The 14269-nt window shown below is 46.3% G+C and overlaps 5 protein-coding genes across 5 annotated transcripts; 2 read left to right on the top strand and 3 right to left on the bottom strand.

The window, feature by feature from the left end:
• Positions 1 to 2716: 2716 nt before the first annotated feature.
• Positions 2717 to 3801, top strand: CNBA1650 (hypothetical protein; the record flags this gene model as incomplete). The annotated part of the gene is made up of 2 exons (XM_773072.1): positions 2717 to 2890; positions 2947 to 3801. 2 exons carry the CDS (start codon positions 2717 to 2719, stop codon positions 3799 to 3801), a joined length of 1029 nt encoding a protein of 342 aa, XP_778165.1.
• Positions 3802 to 7132: 3331 nt separating this feature from the next.
• Positions 7133 to 8053, bottom strand: CNBA1640 (hypothetical protein; the record flags this gene model as incomplete). Its single annotated transcript, XM_773071.1, has 6 exons — positions 7133 to 7225; positions 7277 to 7358; positions 7410 to 7490; positions 7553 to 7710; positions 7779 to 7895; positions 7973 to 8053. 6 exons carry the CDS (start codon positions 8051 to 8053, stop codon positions 7133 to 7135), a joined length of 612 nt encoding a protein of 203 aa, XP_778164.1.
• A 284-nt stretch (positions 8054 to 8337) lies between these two features.
• CNBA1630 (hypothetical protein) lies at positions 8338 to 10337 on the top strand (the record flags this gene model as incomplete). The annotated part of the gene is made up of 9 exons (XM_773070.1): positions 8338 to 8391; positions 8470 to 8544; positions 8608 to 8727; positions 8788 to 9005; positions 9059 to 9179; positions 9230 to 9355; positions 9423 to 9608; positions 9676 to 10191; positions 10236 to 10337. 9 exons carry the CDS (start codon positions 8338 to 8340, stop codon positions 10335 to 10337), a joined length of 1518 nt encoding a protein of 505 aa, XP_778163.1.
• Positions 10338 to 10465: 128 nt separating this feature from the next.
• CNBA1620 (hypothetical protein) lies at positions 10466 to 11561 on the bottom strand (the record flags this gene model as incomplete). Its single annotated transcript, XM_773069.1, has 7 exons — positions 10466 to 10561; positions 10623 to 10698; positions 10762 to 10909; positions 10977 to 11103; positions 11153 to 11362; positions 11434 to 11445; positions 11514 to 11561. 7 exons carry the CDS (start codon positions 11559 to 11561, stop codon positions 10466 to 10468), a joined length of 717 nt encoding a protein of 238 aa, XP_778162.1.
• Positions 11562 to 12139: 578 nt separating this feature from the next.
• CNBA1610 (hypothetical protein) lies at positions 12140 to 13523 on the bottom strand (the record flags this gene model as incomplete). The annotated part of the gene is made up of 7 exons (XM_773068.1): positions 12140 to 12185; positions 12236 to 12563; positions 12618 to 12751; positions 12812 to 12904; positions 12957 to 13238; positions 13297 to 13429; positions 13481 to 13523. 7 exons carry the CDS (start codon positions 13521 to 13523, stop codon positions 12140 to 12142), a joined length of 1059 nt encoding a protein of 352 aa, XP_778161.1.
• Positions 13524 to 14269: the final 746 nt, after the last annotated feature.

Raw genomic sequence — 14269 nt, 5'->3', positions numbered from 1 at the left:
TAGATCGAGTAAGAACTATGAAAAAAACAGTAATCGCCGCATACCGAGATTGCTTGGTGCTTCTTGGACCGGAAGGAACGGCATATCTCAGAAGACCTTCTGTCACACCTGATACAAGCAGTAATACAGTGTGTAAGTATGTATTCATCCCACTTCCCTCCTGCGCAAAGCGACTACATCCGGTAGTAATACGCTTACTGCCGTTGCACGTTGTCATCGACCCAACATCCTCCAAGGAAGGCTTGAGGTTGAACTTGGGAAGTTGCATCGATCGAAGATCGCCCAGATTTTAGTTCCCAGATCTGTTATCGGTTCAAACATTACATAACACATAAAACAAAAAGCACAAGGAGATTTATCCGCCCTCCGGTTTCGGATAACCCGGGGCGAGCGGCGGCATCGTATCCGGACAACAGACAAAAGCCGAAAGAAAATCGATGATTATTAGAGGATTCCTGCGATCCCGGAAAAGTATCTGTTTTCTTTCCTGGTCTCTGTCTGATTTCCAAGCCTTTCTTCCCGGCCTCGCTTCTCAATTCTTAACCATGTCGGTAATTAAATTCTAACATCCTGCAATACTGCATTTTATTATGTTTGGGGAACACGGATGATTCGCACGTACCACGTCGTATCCTCAAACGTTTATTCGTTATCCTCTTACTTTATGCCTCCATACTCATACTCCATGCAACCATTCGTTATTCTTTTCTGATCTTTTTACGTCTTTGCTCCTCCCCCCTTCACTAACATCCTCTCCCTTCCGTTAACATAGCGACTGAGCCTAACATCAGAAACCCGATAACATGCACGCCGTACTCTCCACTGTGCAATTAATAAAGGCTTCAAAATTAAATAAATCCTTAGTTTGGGCTGATGGGGGGAAGGATCGTGGAGCGTGGAGCGTGGAGCGCGAGCTTGGTGCGTCGTGCGTGGAGCAGGGATGATGCACGGAAAAAATGTAAATAATAATGGGGAATTGGGGTGTTTTTTTTTTAAGGGATGTGGGGAAAAGGAAAGGGGAGGGCCCTGTCGTGCCTTCAAAGTCCGGACAACATACCTAAAATCATATGGAAATACCGGACATTTTTACGGAAAAATTTATAAATAAGCACAGTCCCACAAAAACCGCGGAATACCACTCCACTGTAAATCAGAACGCCGACAAAAGTCAAACCCCCCTCTTCGTCCGCCGATTCGCCGAGCCACCAGTTTACGCTTCACATCCGGTACACCCGAAATGGGATTCGGACCCCGTAGCCGAAGTGGGTGTAAGTAGGAAAACGACAACTCAATAATCCAGTATAGAAATGAGACCATGCCATCGTTTAAAAGACAATGGCTTTTATTGACTCGCTGACCTGTTCACGTCTGCTCGTCTTTACCCACTTTGTCGCCTTCTTGCTTTCGCAAGTGTATAAAAGATTCACATCAATTTCCCATTCTACCTGCATAGAACTGTGCCAACGGCATCTCGATATTCAACAAACCACGCCACCTATTATAATCGAGCTCGACTCAATCAGCAACAAGCAGCTTTCATTCCAAGCTAATCTCAATTTCACGGATTACATCTGCATGGAGATTTAGTGGCAAACGGTCCAACAGGTGAGCAAAGTTTCTTATTCCACACCAGTGTCGGTCTGTCGTTGTTTTCGAGCCGTGCGCTTGTCGTGAAGTTAGTGGAGCCAGATGGTCCCGCGTTTCCCAGTCTCTGAGAGCTGGAGTATTATTTTACATCTTGCTTTCTTTATTCTACTTTGCTTTTGGTGTACCAAATTCCACCACTTCATGGATACTCGTATCGGTCAGGGGCTTTAGAACGGCCCTTCTTTTTTATTGATCCGTCGTCGGACCGATTTGTATGCGTCCTTTCGCTCTGTTCTCATGCGGTCTCAAGATGGAATGCTTCCGGCGGCGTCGTTTTTTTTTTTTCATTTCCTATTTTCGTGCCGCGTGAAACGATCGCCCAGATACAAACCAGCATGAACGCCAGTATCGGTGGCTGTTGGAGGTACGAGATCGTCGTGCGCAATCTACTGGTAAAAAGCATACACCAGTTTCCAGAATCGCACCAAGTTGTGTGGAGTAATGAATGCCGGAAAGCGCACACGACGCCAACGTCATAACGGACTGTTACTATGTGGACGGGATCCCTCCTTTGCTTCGCGAAAGTAGTGCCAGTGCCGTGATGGGCTTCGTTTTGTTGTGTCAGTGGTGTGCAAATCCCTCCCCCTTTCGCGACTTGCCCATTTCCGGTTTCAGGCTGTTGGGGCGCGGTGCCTTTGATTCCATTGCTTCGGTTCTTGCGCTATTGTTACGCCGAGTATCAAAGCACCGTATTGCGGTCACGGCCCGCGTCGTGTCACTATCCTCTCACCCCTTTTCGTCTTTTCATTCCGATTCAATCACAACATCCACAGTATTCTCAGGTCTTTATCATTCTGCTCTTTAGGACAAGTCTTAGACTTTGCCCGAGTCTACATTTATCGTACCCTTTTTTGCCGAATCATCGGTCAAGCATGTCTCGTCTCATTTCTGTCCGTTGGCAATATATAACAGATCCGTTTGATGAGTAAAGTGCTGACTCTTCATTCTCACCTAGCAATTGTCACGTGAACCACAACTTCCCCGTCCCAACGACGACGATATTCAGCGAATTCATACATCTCGCTATCCCTCCGTTCCCAGCAAGCCTGCTCGGCAGATATACACCACCATGTCCGCTTCTGCCATTCCAGCGTACCGCCACAACTCAGCGTCTCCTGTCTCCTCTCGCAAAGCTGTCAAAGCTTCTGCCAGTGCTTCAGCATCTTCGTCAAGACCACCTACTCGTTCATCACAAGATCCTTATTATGGTCATGAGGAAACTGCCGTTCTGGCCGCTCGATTCGTGAGTTTTTGTCAGGTGGCAATTTGCTTGACAGATGAGCTTACGACTTGACCTAGATCACCCATCTTTTTCAATGTCCCAATATTCCTGCGCCATCTACCCCCGGTGCTCCCACACCCACCCTGGCTCACTTCGTAGCTTATGCCTTACATCGAACCCGTCTCCCATCGGTTGTCACATTTGCGGCTCTTCTTCTGCTTCAGCGCCTAAAGAGGCGATATCCTGCCGCTCGTGGATCATCAGGACACCGACTTTTCATCTCTGCTTTCATGATCGCCTCTAAAGTCATCTGTGATGATACTTATTCCAACCAGTCATGGGGCATCGTTGCTCAGAAGATGTTTGCCCTAAAGGAAATAAACCAGATGGAGAGAGAAATGTGCGGGTATCTGGAATGGAATCTCAACTTTGGAGAGAGGGAGATGCTCGAGTTTGAGATGGATCTGAGGGCGCTGCACGGGCCGAGGGCGGTGGCAAGGGCTAGCTCAAGCTCTTCAAGCAGGTCAGACATCGTCTTGACAGACAGCCCTTGCAATTCATATCCTACTCCCGAGACCACCCCTGATCCGCAAGTGTCTTCAAGACCAATTCGACCAGTCCCGTCACCGTACAAAACTCGCTGCTATTCGCATGTTCCACCGATGGCCCCCGCATTTCTATCACCTCCGCTTTCTCCCCACCATGCCCATCTCTCACCTCAACCACCCCGTTTAAGTTCAGCCAATTCATCTCTACAATCGTCACCAGCATCTGATGATTGCAAGACCCCCTCTCCCATCACAGTGATGGCCACTACACGGTCTATCTCTTCTACCAAATCATTTGACATGACCAAAGCTTTCGAGGCGACTGCTCGCACACGAGGCGTCAGTGTTGTGAGGCGCGGTGATGACAGTGTGGCTGTTTGGTAAAAGGATGGACGGTTATCATTGCATAGAGGAGGATCTCATAGTGTATCTTGTACATACTGTATACCCTGGCATTTTCTCATGTTGTACAGACATTACTCTCATCAGTTTGGGTTTATCGATATCTAATGATCATGATGTATACTACTTCAATTGGTTTAACTGCATATCTTCTTACACGTTTCTGAAATCTATCACATGGGACAAGATACGACCAAGGACCTCGCCATCAATCGTTCCGAATCCAGTGTATTGATAATCATAATGACTATTAAAGACTACGATACTGCATCAGCATTAGAATACTTACAAATGCTAAAATGATACGACGACGGTATTCAGGATGAAGTTTGGCCTCCTTGCATGATCTATTGAGCTCTCAGTCTTCAAGATCCAATATCCGTCCATTTCTCAAAGAGTGCTAAAAGATGTTGCGAATGAAAGGAACCATTGGTCACTACTACATTATACACCAGCGCGACGCACGCGCTATCACCTTTCATCTAGTTTAGGAGGACTATGACACGTCTTCATGACCCTTATTATTATGGAGTAGTGGGCTACACGCGTGCCACTAGAATATCGACAGTATGATGCAATTCTGAAAAGAGGAGCTCCATCAACCGATATTAATATGTACGACTTAAAGGCTAGAACTGCCTTTATGAAGTAGGAATTCCGAGTAATCGCCCACCAGCACGGCGCGGTCAACGAAGCACAAACAAACGCCTGTAGGAATGAAGTTGCTTCAGGTGGTTGTGTTTGCATGGCAGCTTGTTGTTGGCTGCTTCGCTAGTAGCAGGCCTGAAGAGTTTTCGCGGTTCTTCTCGCTCCATCATTTTGCCGCGCGCAATACCGTTTAAAGCCTATACTTATAAGTTCTCTGCCGGATAAGGCACGGCCGCCCGAGCCAATGATTTTATCACGCATCTCACATCATCATTTCATCATCACGACTGTCACTACCGAAAAAGGGACGCATGGGCGGCAGGCGCCAAAAGTAGTTCCCGCTCGTTTGTTGGTCCGGCATTGGCGCCGCTACTGGGAGGCCTGCGGACGGCAGAGCGGGGTTTAACTAGATGTTTGCGGGCAGCTACAAATACAACAAGAGGGGCTTTTTCGGACAATTATTACTTATTAGCATTCATGGTATAAAATCTCCGTGTTAAAAACATGCCCGGACATCGCGGATCCAACAAGCCAGTGTATGCATCAACGCAATAATATAATAAAAACGCTGCTGTCCGCCTGATGACTGCGTGTGAAATATCGATACGTAATAACGTTCAACACATGGATACGTCATCCCTGATCGGCCGCCGGCCCCCCTCCTCAGGCCCGCCGGAGTAGCCTTTAACGCATAACGCGTCGAACGCGTTGTACGTAGTGCAATTTGAGCTAACTTAGAAGGGATGTTTATATAGAAGTTGGTTTTCCCATGACTATTACGACTACAACGGACGAAGCAAGATGGACAAAGAAAGAACATCCAGAGCTTGTGGCAGTAACTACGTTACCCCTTCCCTGATAGGTGTGCTTAACAGCGCAAAGGAAGATAGGTACATAAATAACTGTTCGTTAGTTACGTTCATAAAGCCTATATTTGATACGCATAAACACAACTCGATTTGAGACCTGAGTTGTACACGTACACCACTAACTGTCCGTCTAACGACCTATCAGTGTAGCTAGCTACTCGGTAGAATCATCGTCTTCCGATACATACCCTTCAGCTACGTAAGCCCATCATCATGCTTCCAGCAGAGATGAGGTATCATTCCAATCTGAGCTTATTAAAAACGAAGAACGTTGTTTTCCCTCGCCAGCTTCGCCTTTTTTGTTGTTGCGAAGGTCTTATCTTTTAGGACGGAGTCTCTGTCTTGAACGCAAAGCATCATCGTTTGTGGCAGCCGTCACGCAGAGTAAGCGACTGGGATTTCCTGTATTTGCCAGGGCAGATCGTCGCCAGAAGACAAGAGGAACAACGCATGAGATTGCAAGTTGCTGAGTCAAACTTTGAGGGGGCTAACCTAATGAAGTCCTGAATACACTGTTCCCGAAGGGACTCTCTTCTAACAATGTTGTTTCGGCTATCTTCGAGGAGGAAAAACCCTGCTCAGCAGTATGTGGTGATGATTGTCCCATCCTTGAATCAAGACAAGAAGGTGAAGATGGTGGAACTATGTAAGGGGAGCCAAGAGTACAGGCAGACGGATTCTTTTGGGGAAGCAGAATCTGGAAGACGAAGTATGATATAATTTGGTGAAATGTTTGCTTTTGAAAGATACATGGGGAAATTCATAGAAATTCATAAACCATGAATTTCGTCGTAACGATAACTTCACAATTGATTTCTTCAGTATCACCAACGGTGAATCCTTCTTTGACCGCGCGAATGGGTGTCGAATAGTGATCCAGAATTTGCAGCTCACCGAGCTTTTCCACGAGCTCTTGCTGTCTCGCCAAGTGTCTCGCGAACCACTGAATCATTATTTATCAGCAAAGCTACTTGCCCATAGCACACTAACCGCGCACGCCTCTCGGCTAGAAGGGAACTCTGCGACATGATAACGGAGGGCAAGCCTTGCAATTATCATTCATTACAGCGGTTCTCGGGTACTTCAGATGGACCTACTGCAGGAGCTAAACCTAAATAATTTGGACTGAAAAGACTCAGACGGCGCTGTTATGCATGACATTATTTTCATTTGCGGATCCACGACTGGGAGCGAATAGAGATGGGAGAACGATATGGGACACGGTAAGTTATGGGCGCTGATGAAACGCAAGGTAAGATACGCCAAAAAGCACCACAATAACATAAGGGGGCGGGATTCACAAGGAGAGAGGTGGGGAATGAGAAGTTAGAGCATTGAGAAACTATTTAACTTAGATCAATAGATAGTTCGAGGGCAGTAACCGAACATCAGTTGGGAACAAAAGTTATCAGATGGAAAAAGAAAGAAACCATTTGACAAGACGTTTCAATGAGGTGAGAGTATTTGATGAGGATTAGCTTCGTGTCCTTCAAAGGAAGTCATATCTTTGTTTTACAACTTGGTTTGCTTTTTAGATAAAAGAGGTTAATACACCTCGGCGTCCTGCATTTCTTTGATTCGAGTGCTTGAAATGAACTTGACTTTACCGTCACGGTCAAGAATATTCGTTTGCAGTTGAACGGACGGCCTTGAGCCAGAGCGAATTTTTGCTCAAAGACATTGTAAGAGTCGCATGACCAAAATTGACTGTTGGCTTCATTTACAGGCTGCTGCTAGCACGTTGTAAGGCGCCTGCCGTCTTATGAATGACAAGGCTTCGCTTCTAAGTATATCATCTACCACCTTGCAGCAACCTCTGATCGCGTTGATTGAGATTGAATCTCTGATGTAGGGTCAGGTTTTCGATATTCGACTTTGTCAACCTTGACCTAAGGATTGCTAGTAAGCTTCGAAGGAAACGTAAGAACCTGCAGACATACCTCTCCGTCTACAAGTTGATATACATAAGTGACGATGACGGGCCCTTGAATGTCCATCAAGGCGAATGATGGTGTAACCTCGCTATAAGCATACGTGTGTGAATAAACATCTCTGGTAAGCATGTCACCTTACCCATTCCAGAGACTACTCCAGGCCCCAGTTGCCGACCCAGGGTTAACGAAGAAACGACCTTCGAATTCGAATGACTCAAACCTAGCCGGACAGTTACAGTCATCAGCCGTACGGGACAAATCAAAGCTATCCAACAATCATACCGGTGTGTCCCTCCGCTGATCAAAACGTCAACATCCATCTGCCTTGCCAAAGCAGCAAGCATATCGGGGTCTCCAGCAGGCACAACCTGTTGTCCATGCACTACGCCTATGCGAAGTGATTGATGCTGAATTATAAGAGATAGGGGGAAATGAGGGTTCTAGGAATATCCTGTATGAGCTCTTTGGACTCTCCTAGTCTGGTAATACCAATATCTATTCATCATACCTCGTCGAATTCTCCTCGCACTACGTGTACTTCAGGGGCGGTCGTCCGTAAATAGTCATAGGTCTCCTTATCGCAGACATTTCCTGTACATATGATTTGACCGATCTTTCCAGGGACCTGCAGAGGATGTATCAACATGATGCGTGATGCAGTGAGAAAGCATGGATGACATGTTGGAGAGGTGGAAGACATACCAGTAACTTCTTAAACTTTGCAGGAAGATCGTGGACGAGGTTGGGAATATGAAGATCTCCAATGACGAGAACCAGGACCATGACGAAATGGTTTTGAGTGGAAGGTCAGAATAAATACAAGCGGAAGAGGCGTGCTTTGAGCTTTTCGTGCGTGAGACATGATGATTCCCCTGCCTCCGTCGGGTGGTTGTTACCGTGGAGGGCTCGGTCAAGGCCGAGAATGGCGGAGATTAGCACACTGTCCGCGTTGGCATCATTCGCTGTGATCGGACAACCTCTCACTCCTCTTGCGACTACTCCATCGTCGACGAACCCACAGCTGATTTCCTTAACTACACAAGCCCCCTGGAAACGATAGCTTACAAATGGCCCCAGCATACCCTGCTAATCCACTTCTTCTTGAGGAACCTCTGATACGGGTGCGTATATAGCAGGTTCCTTCCACTGCTTGCCACGGCATTCACCTCTAACCACGAGTTCTGCCGATGCATCTTTAGACATCGTATGAGCTCCTCAGACGAAGCCATAGATCTGCCCAAAGGCAAGTAGAGAAGGATTTTAATGCCATCAATGTGAGCAGTTGCACGCAAACTACTTTGGTCCGCGCTTGTCAACGACACTGACTTGGCCCTTAGAGCGGTCTTCAAGCGATCCTCAAATCTATGGAAAAAGGATCCATCACCGATGAGGGAAGAATGGAGATTGTGAAGAAAGTTGATCAGGTAACAGAGAGAGCGAATGGATTGAAACGAAAGGTTTGTGTTTGCAAGCATATCAATGCCAGAACAAAACTCATTCCGGTTTGCCCACCACAGCTAGACGACCTACAGCCATCAGCTTCTCGTCCCAATACCCTTAGGGCAAGACTGGACTATCTGGAACAGAATTTTCCAGGATCTACAACCCCTTCCAAAAAGACAAAGCCCAAAGGAGAAAGTAACAGGGCTGCAGCTTCCAAAGCTGATAAAGCAGATGCGGCCAGTAATGACATGCAAATCGATGAGGAAGATGCTACTCCACTGCCCTCTAACGAGTAAGACTTCTCCAATCATCGTCAGTTTGTCTGTCTCTGATGAAACTTTCTAGAGCGGACAAGTCTGAACCCACGCCTGATTCGAGTACTCTGGACAGGTACATTGTTGATTATTTGATTAGAAAAGGACGATTGAATAGCGCAACCGCTTTAGCCACCAGTCAAGGTATCGAGGTACGTATATCTTTAGACCATAGAATGTTATCCGTCTTACTTTGAAATAGGAGCTGGTGGACATCAAACTTTTTGCAGAACTAGCCAAGATCGAGAACGCCCTTGTTGAAAAACACTCATGTACCGAAGGTTTGGCATGGTGTGGTGAGAATCGAGGCACTCTAAAAAAGACGAAGGTAAACTTGTTTCAGTCCTTTTCTACTGGGTAATCCATGCTGACAAATCTACTAACGCACGTTTTAGAACAATCTCGAGTTCACGCTCCGTCTTCAAGAGTTTATAGAGCTTTGTAGAAAGCGTGATATCACTACAGCTATCGCATATGCTCGGAAGTACTTGTCGGGATGGGCATCCGCTCACATGTCGGAGTTCCAAAAAGGAATGAGTCTGCTGGCTTTTGGTGAAAAAACTGGAGTGGCTCCTTATCGGGTGAGACATCGATTCTTCTTTGCAGCCTCTAGGAACAACAACACTAACTGACATTAATTCATATTAGAAATTATACGACCAATCTCGCTGGGAAGCTGTGCGGGATCAATTCCGGGAGACATTTCTCGACTTATATGCGCAACCTTCTCAATCTCTTTTAGCTCTTGCGTTATCCGCAGGGCTTGCTTCTCTTCGTCTACCGTCATGTGTACAAAACGTCCGCCCCAATAAGAGTACAGGTGGCGACAACACGTCGGTAAATCCAGTTGTCCCTCTTCTTCCTGCTGTCCCACCGTTGCACAATCTTGAAACCACTCTTTTTTCGCCGGCTTCGTCCACTCACCTGACAGCACCTCTTGGCGGGATTCCTTCATCGCCAACAACGGACTTACATGCTCATCCTGAAGCCGTTACTGGAAATATTGACTGTCCTACATGCGATGAGAACATGAGGGTTCTGGCATCTGAGGTTCCAATGAGCCATCATGTGAATTCCACGATCGTCTGTAGAATCAGTGGCCAAGTCATGGACAGCGAGAACGAGCCTTTGGCTTTCCCCAATGGCTACGTGTATTCTTCAAAGGTAAATTTCGAAATATGCTATAAGTATGCTGACTTAGTTATTAGGCACTAGCCGAAATGGCCAAGAACAATTTTGATGTCGTTACATGCCCTAGAACAAGGGAGAGTTGCGCTTTTGGAAGGCTCAGGAAGGTTTATATCTCGTAAATGCGTTTTAGCTTGTGAACGTTGTGATATATCGGTGAACCCTAGTTGTACATATGCGAAATTCCAATTTCAGTGGTCAATTTTGCTACATATATTGTATTATTATACGCGGGACAAAATCAACTCTTTCAGTCATCAGATTTACCCGCCAGTACAATCATGTTGAAGTTGACATCTCCCTCTGCTCTCTCGAAATACTTCTCTTGAACTACCTTGGCGACATCCTTCAACACGATTATTGATCAGCTGTTGTGTAATAGTAAAACGAGCACAGTTATTGCTCACCTCGAGAAAGTTGTTAGATGCTCCCCTGTCAAGCGGCCCATTTCTGCCACCATCAAGTTCTACAATACGTTTCTCCCTAATCATTTCATGAAAGTTAGTCGTGGAGGACACAGGCCGCTATGACATGAGGCGCGCCCACCCTTTCTCGTCGACACCTTCAACAAAAGCAATGAAGTGCTCGTCAACATCAAGGTCAGTGGGAACGACAGACTGCCCTGTTGAAGCGGCACTTGTGTGAGCCTCAGTGAAAAAGGTGGTTTCATCCAGAAGCTTTGCCCTTTCGAGACCTGTGTAAACGGAAATATGTCAGATACCTTCCAATTCGCACGAACAATGAATAACGGAATAACGTACCTGTTAAAGGCAAAGACTCTGCCTTGAACTGAGCAAGTTTTGAGTCGGGGCTCAAAGCGTCTGGACCTCGCTCAGGTAAGTTTAGTAGAGAGTGAAGGAGACCGATAGAACCACAGGCATTAGGAATCTTTCATCACGTGTTAGTCATCCGGCAATTATTGATACAGGTACTCAACAGTTTGTTTGATCCACCAAATTCCTTCACCCTTAAATTGCTTGCCATCGTCTCGATCTTCCTTACTTCTCTCTTCTTGTAGTTTTCCTTTTGAAGGGAAGAGGAGTAACACCGCTCGATGAGGGGCTGGGATGAAGGACAAAAAAGAAGGGTCAAGTGAGAATAGGTCTTGGAATGCGAGGGATTGAGGAAGACCAAGAGGTTCAGACCACTAGGTGTGAAGTGTGTCAGTAAATGTAATCCTCGTCGCACTAATTGGGCAGTAATGGCGGTGTGACGTACGGCGTTAAAGACCTATTCGACAGCGCTGGTAAGCGTTCGAGGGAACGTGGCGAACTTTGAACGCAATGGATAGAACTTACATCCGGAGAAGCCTCCAGAGGGACCCATTTAGAAGGTGCTTCAGACATGATTTTAGTAGATGAGGACTACGGGTAGACCAATTGTAGATAATCACTAGGAAAAGAGTTAGAAGGCCACAGCATTTGCGAAAAGAAGCAGTATTAATTATCAATACCTAGTGGTATAAATGACTTGCCGGCCATGGGTGCCATGAATGCGAAGACGTCATTGTTCTTTTCATTGACCATCCTTTTCTGCTCTATACGAGCCGCAAGTGGCCTAAAAGCTGCATACTGCATATACATAAAACGAACTGTAGAATGTGGACAATATAACTTATCCACACGAATATATATGAATTTGAACGGAGTTTGGTGCAGTAATGGACAATGCATACCCTCAACAACTGAGACTCAACAACTCCCAAGCTATTTATCTCCTCGACAGCAAGCTCCGCAATAGCCGTCAAGTATCTTCTTTCAAGAAGTAGGAGTTGATAAAACTGCAGAAGCGAAATGCATACGGAAGTATCTGACATAGGAAGTTTAAATCTACAGAAAGATGATAAAAAAACTATATGTACAAGCAGGAAGGGAAATGGTGCGCCCCTAGTAGGTAAGGGTAAGATGCTTGCAGATTGACGGGATTAGAGGAGACCACAGTCTCGAAGGTTGACCTGGATGATTACGTCGCTGGAAGATCGGTCAGTAGGTGATCGACAGACGAGGATTTAATTACTCACTTGATAGCAGATATGACGAACTTCAGAGCCTTGGTATCCGTGGCATCTGTGTAATGAGCATAGATGCTCTTTGAAGGGTTATTATTCAATCCCACAAACTTCTCAAGCAAGAAGGAGCAAGCCATATCGTAGTCATTACCTCCTCTGAAGTCGGGGAAAGTATTTGATAAAGGTGATACAAGCAGCTTTTCACGAAATATGTCAATCTTATTAAGGAAGAGGATAATTGAAGTCTTGGTGAACCATCGAGAGTTGGCGACGGATTCAAAGAGTGTCATGGCTTCTTGCATACGATTGACAGTCTCGTCTTCATATAGCTTTTGATCATCTGTGAGGTCGAAAAGTCAATTATGAGTCTAAATACATCGCAGGAGATACCCACATTCGCTGATAGCGATCAAGAAAACGAGCGCGGTGACAGAGTCGAAGATATTCAGCCATTTTCGTCGTTCCGACCGTTGACCACCAACATCGAAGAGTTTATACGTTAGCTCTCCGATCTTGAAGTGGGTCTCGCTGCGCATAGATAAATCAGCTCCTGTCTGCTATGCGTCCTTGTAATTTATTGATACTAACGTGATTCCGATGGTCTTGACTCTGGCTCTTAATATGTCCTGATCTGTAGGCATGTAGTTTGGTTGGGCGATCCTGGCAATAGCATCAAAGTAGCTGTATGACCGTTAGCATTCATCTGAGTTACGGGTAAGACTTTACCACTCACTATGGTGCAGAATCGTTCAGCTGCAATTCATTCCTTCTAAAAAACGCTTGCTGCACGCCGTAGTCTTTCCATAATCCAGCTACCGCGTCCGTCAACTTGGGAGGGAAGACATCTCCTTCTATTTGGGGTGGTGCAGCCATGATAAGTTCCCATCGAGATTGGTTTGAGGTGTCAATGGGGATGTCCATAAACTGCACACCTTCCAAAAGAACTCGCATGGATTGGACAGTGTTAGAGTAGACAATCTCACGATAGCTGTCCCTTTCTTCCGCATCATACGGTCTATGAAAGTGCCCGTCAGATGTGACAGTTTTGTGAATCGACTACTGACAGTACTCACTTGTTATATATCAGACGCATCTGTTTGAGCACTGTTGACTTTCCTGATTCACCCGCGCCCAGCAAAAGCATCTTGATCTCATTTCTCAAATTAGCACGGTCTCTCTTCAGCTGCTCGTCGATTTCGGCACTCCCTTCGCTCTTCGTCAGTTACACATTGCGAGGCGCAATGGTCCGCAACTTACTCGCTTTGGCCGCAGCGTCTTCGGTAGATTGAGTGCAGCCCATGGTGAATGAGATAAGGTGGACGATGGGAAAAAGATGGTTGAAGTGACGACGAAAAAAAGGGGTCTGCAATGGGAGATGGGACAAGAATCAGCATGAAATATATGTAGATACACAGTGTGCGGCCCCATGCGGCACCGACACTCAGCCGTTGAAGGACGCGGCCAAAGGACCTGTCGAACGTCGAGCGGGGGCCCGTCACTTCCAGAAGTGAAGTACTCGCTACTCACGGGTCACGAGCTCGCGATTCGCCGTCGTAGGCGAAGGGGCAAAGGAGTGAAGATTGAAGACGGTAGAATGCGGGATGCTATTGTAGAGCAAGTCGGTAAGGTTGGGTGTAAAGGTGACGAGAAATCAAATCAAGATGTATGCAGATGGTTTTCTGGATGATTAATTAATGGGGGTGATGGTAGCCGTCAGCCTCCAGCCTTTTATTCCTGTGACAGCAGCAAGCAAATACGCTTGGACCGTGTGGACAAGTATCAGTGCACGGAAGCATTTGTTTCAGCTGTTGGAAGGCAGATCCATAGCCTTTTTATACTACAAGCTATGCCCACAGCAAATAGAACACGGCTACCAGGGCGAGTGAGTTTAAGGTAAGGTGACGCGCATAAAGAGAGATCGACAACGTACGGAAAGTGCATGCGAGGCACGGGCAAGGGATATTATATGGAGCATAGGGCGGAAGTGAAGCAAGATGGGAGGAAGCCGAAGGGTGGAAAGACAGAATGAAACCGAGAACAAAAGAC

Source organism: Cryptococcus neoformans, chromosome 1 (assembly GCF_000149385.1).
Source record: "Cryptococcus neoformans var. neoformans B-3501A chromosome 1, whole genome shotgun sequence".
Lineage (NCBI taxonomy): Eukaryota > Fungi > Basidiomycota > Tremellomycetes > Tremellales > Cryptococcaceae > Cryptococcus > Cryptococcus deneoformans.
Note: the sequence above shows the minus strand (reverse complement) of the source record. Positions and strands in the feature narration are given on the sequence as shown.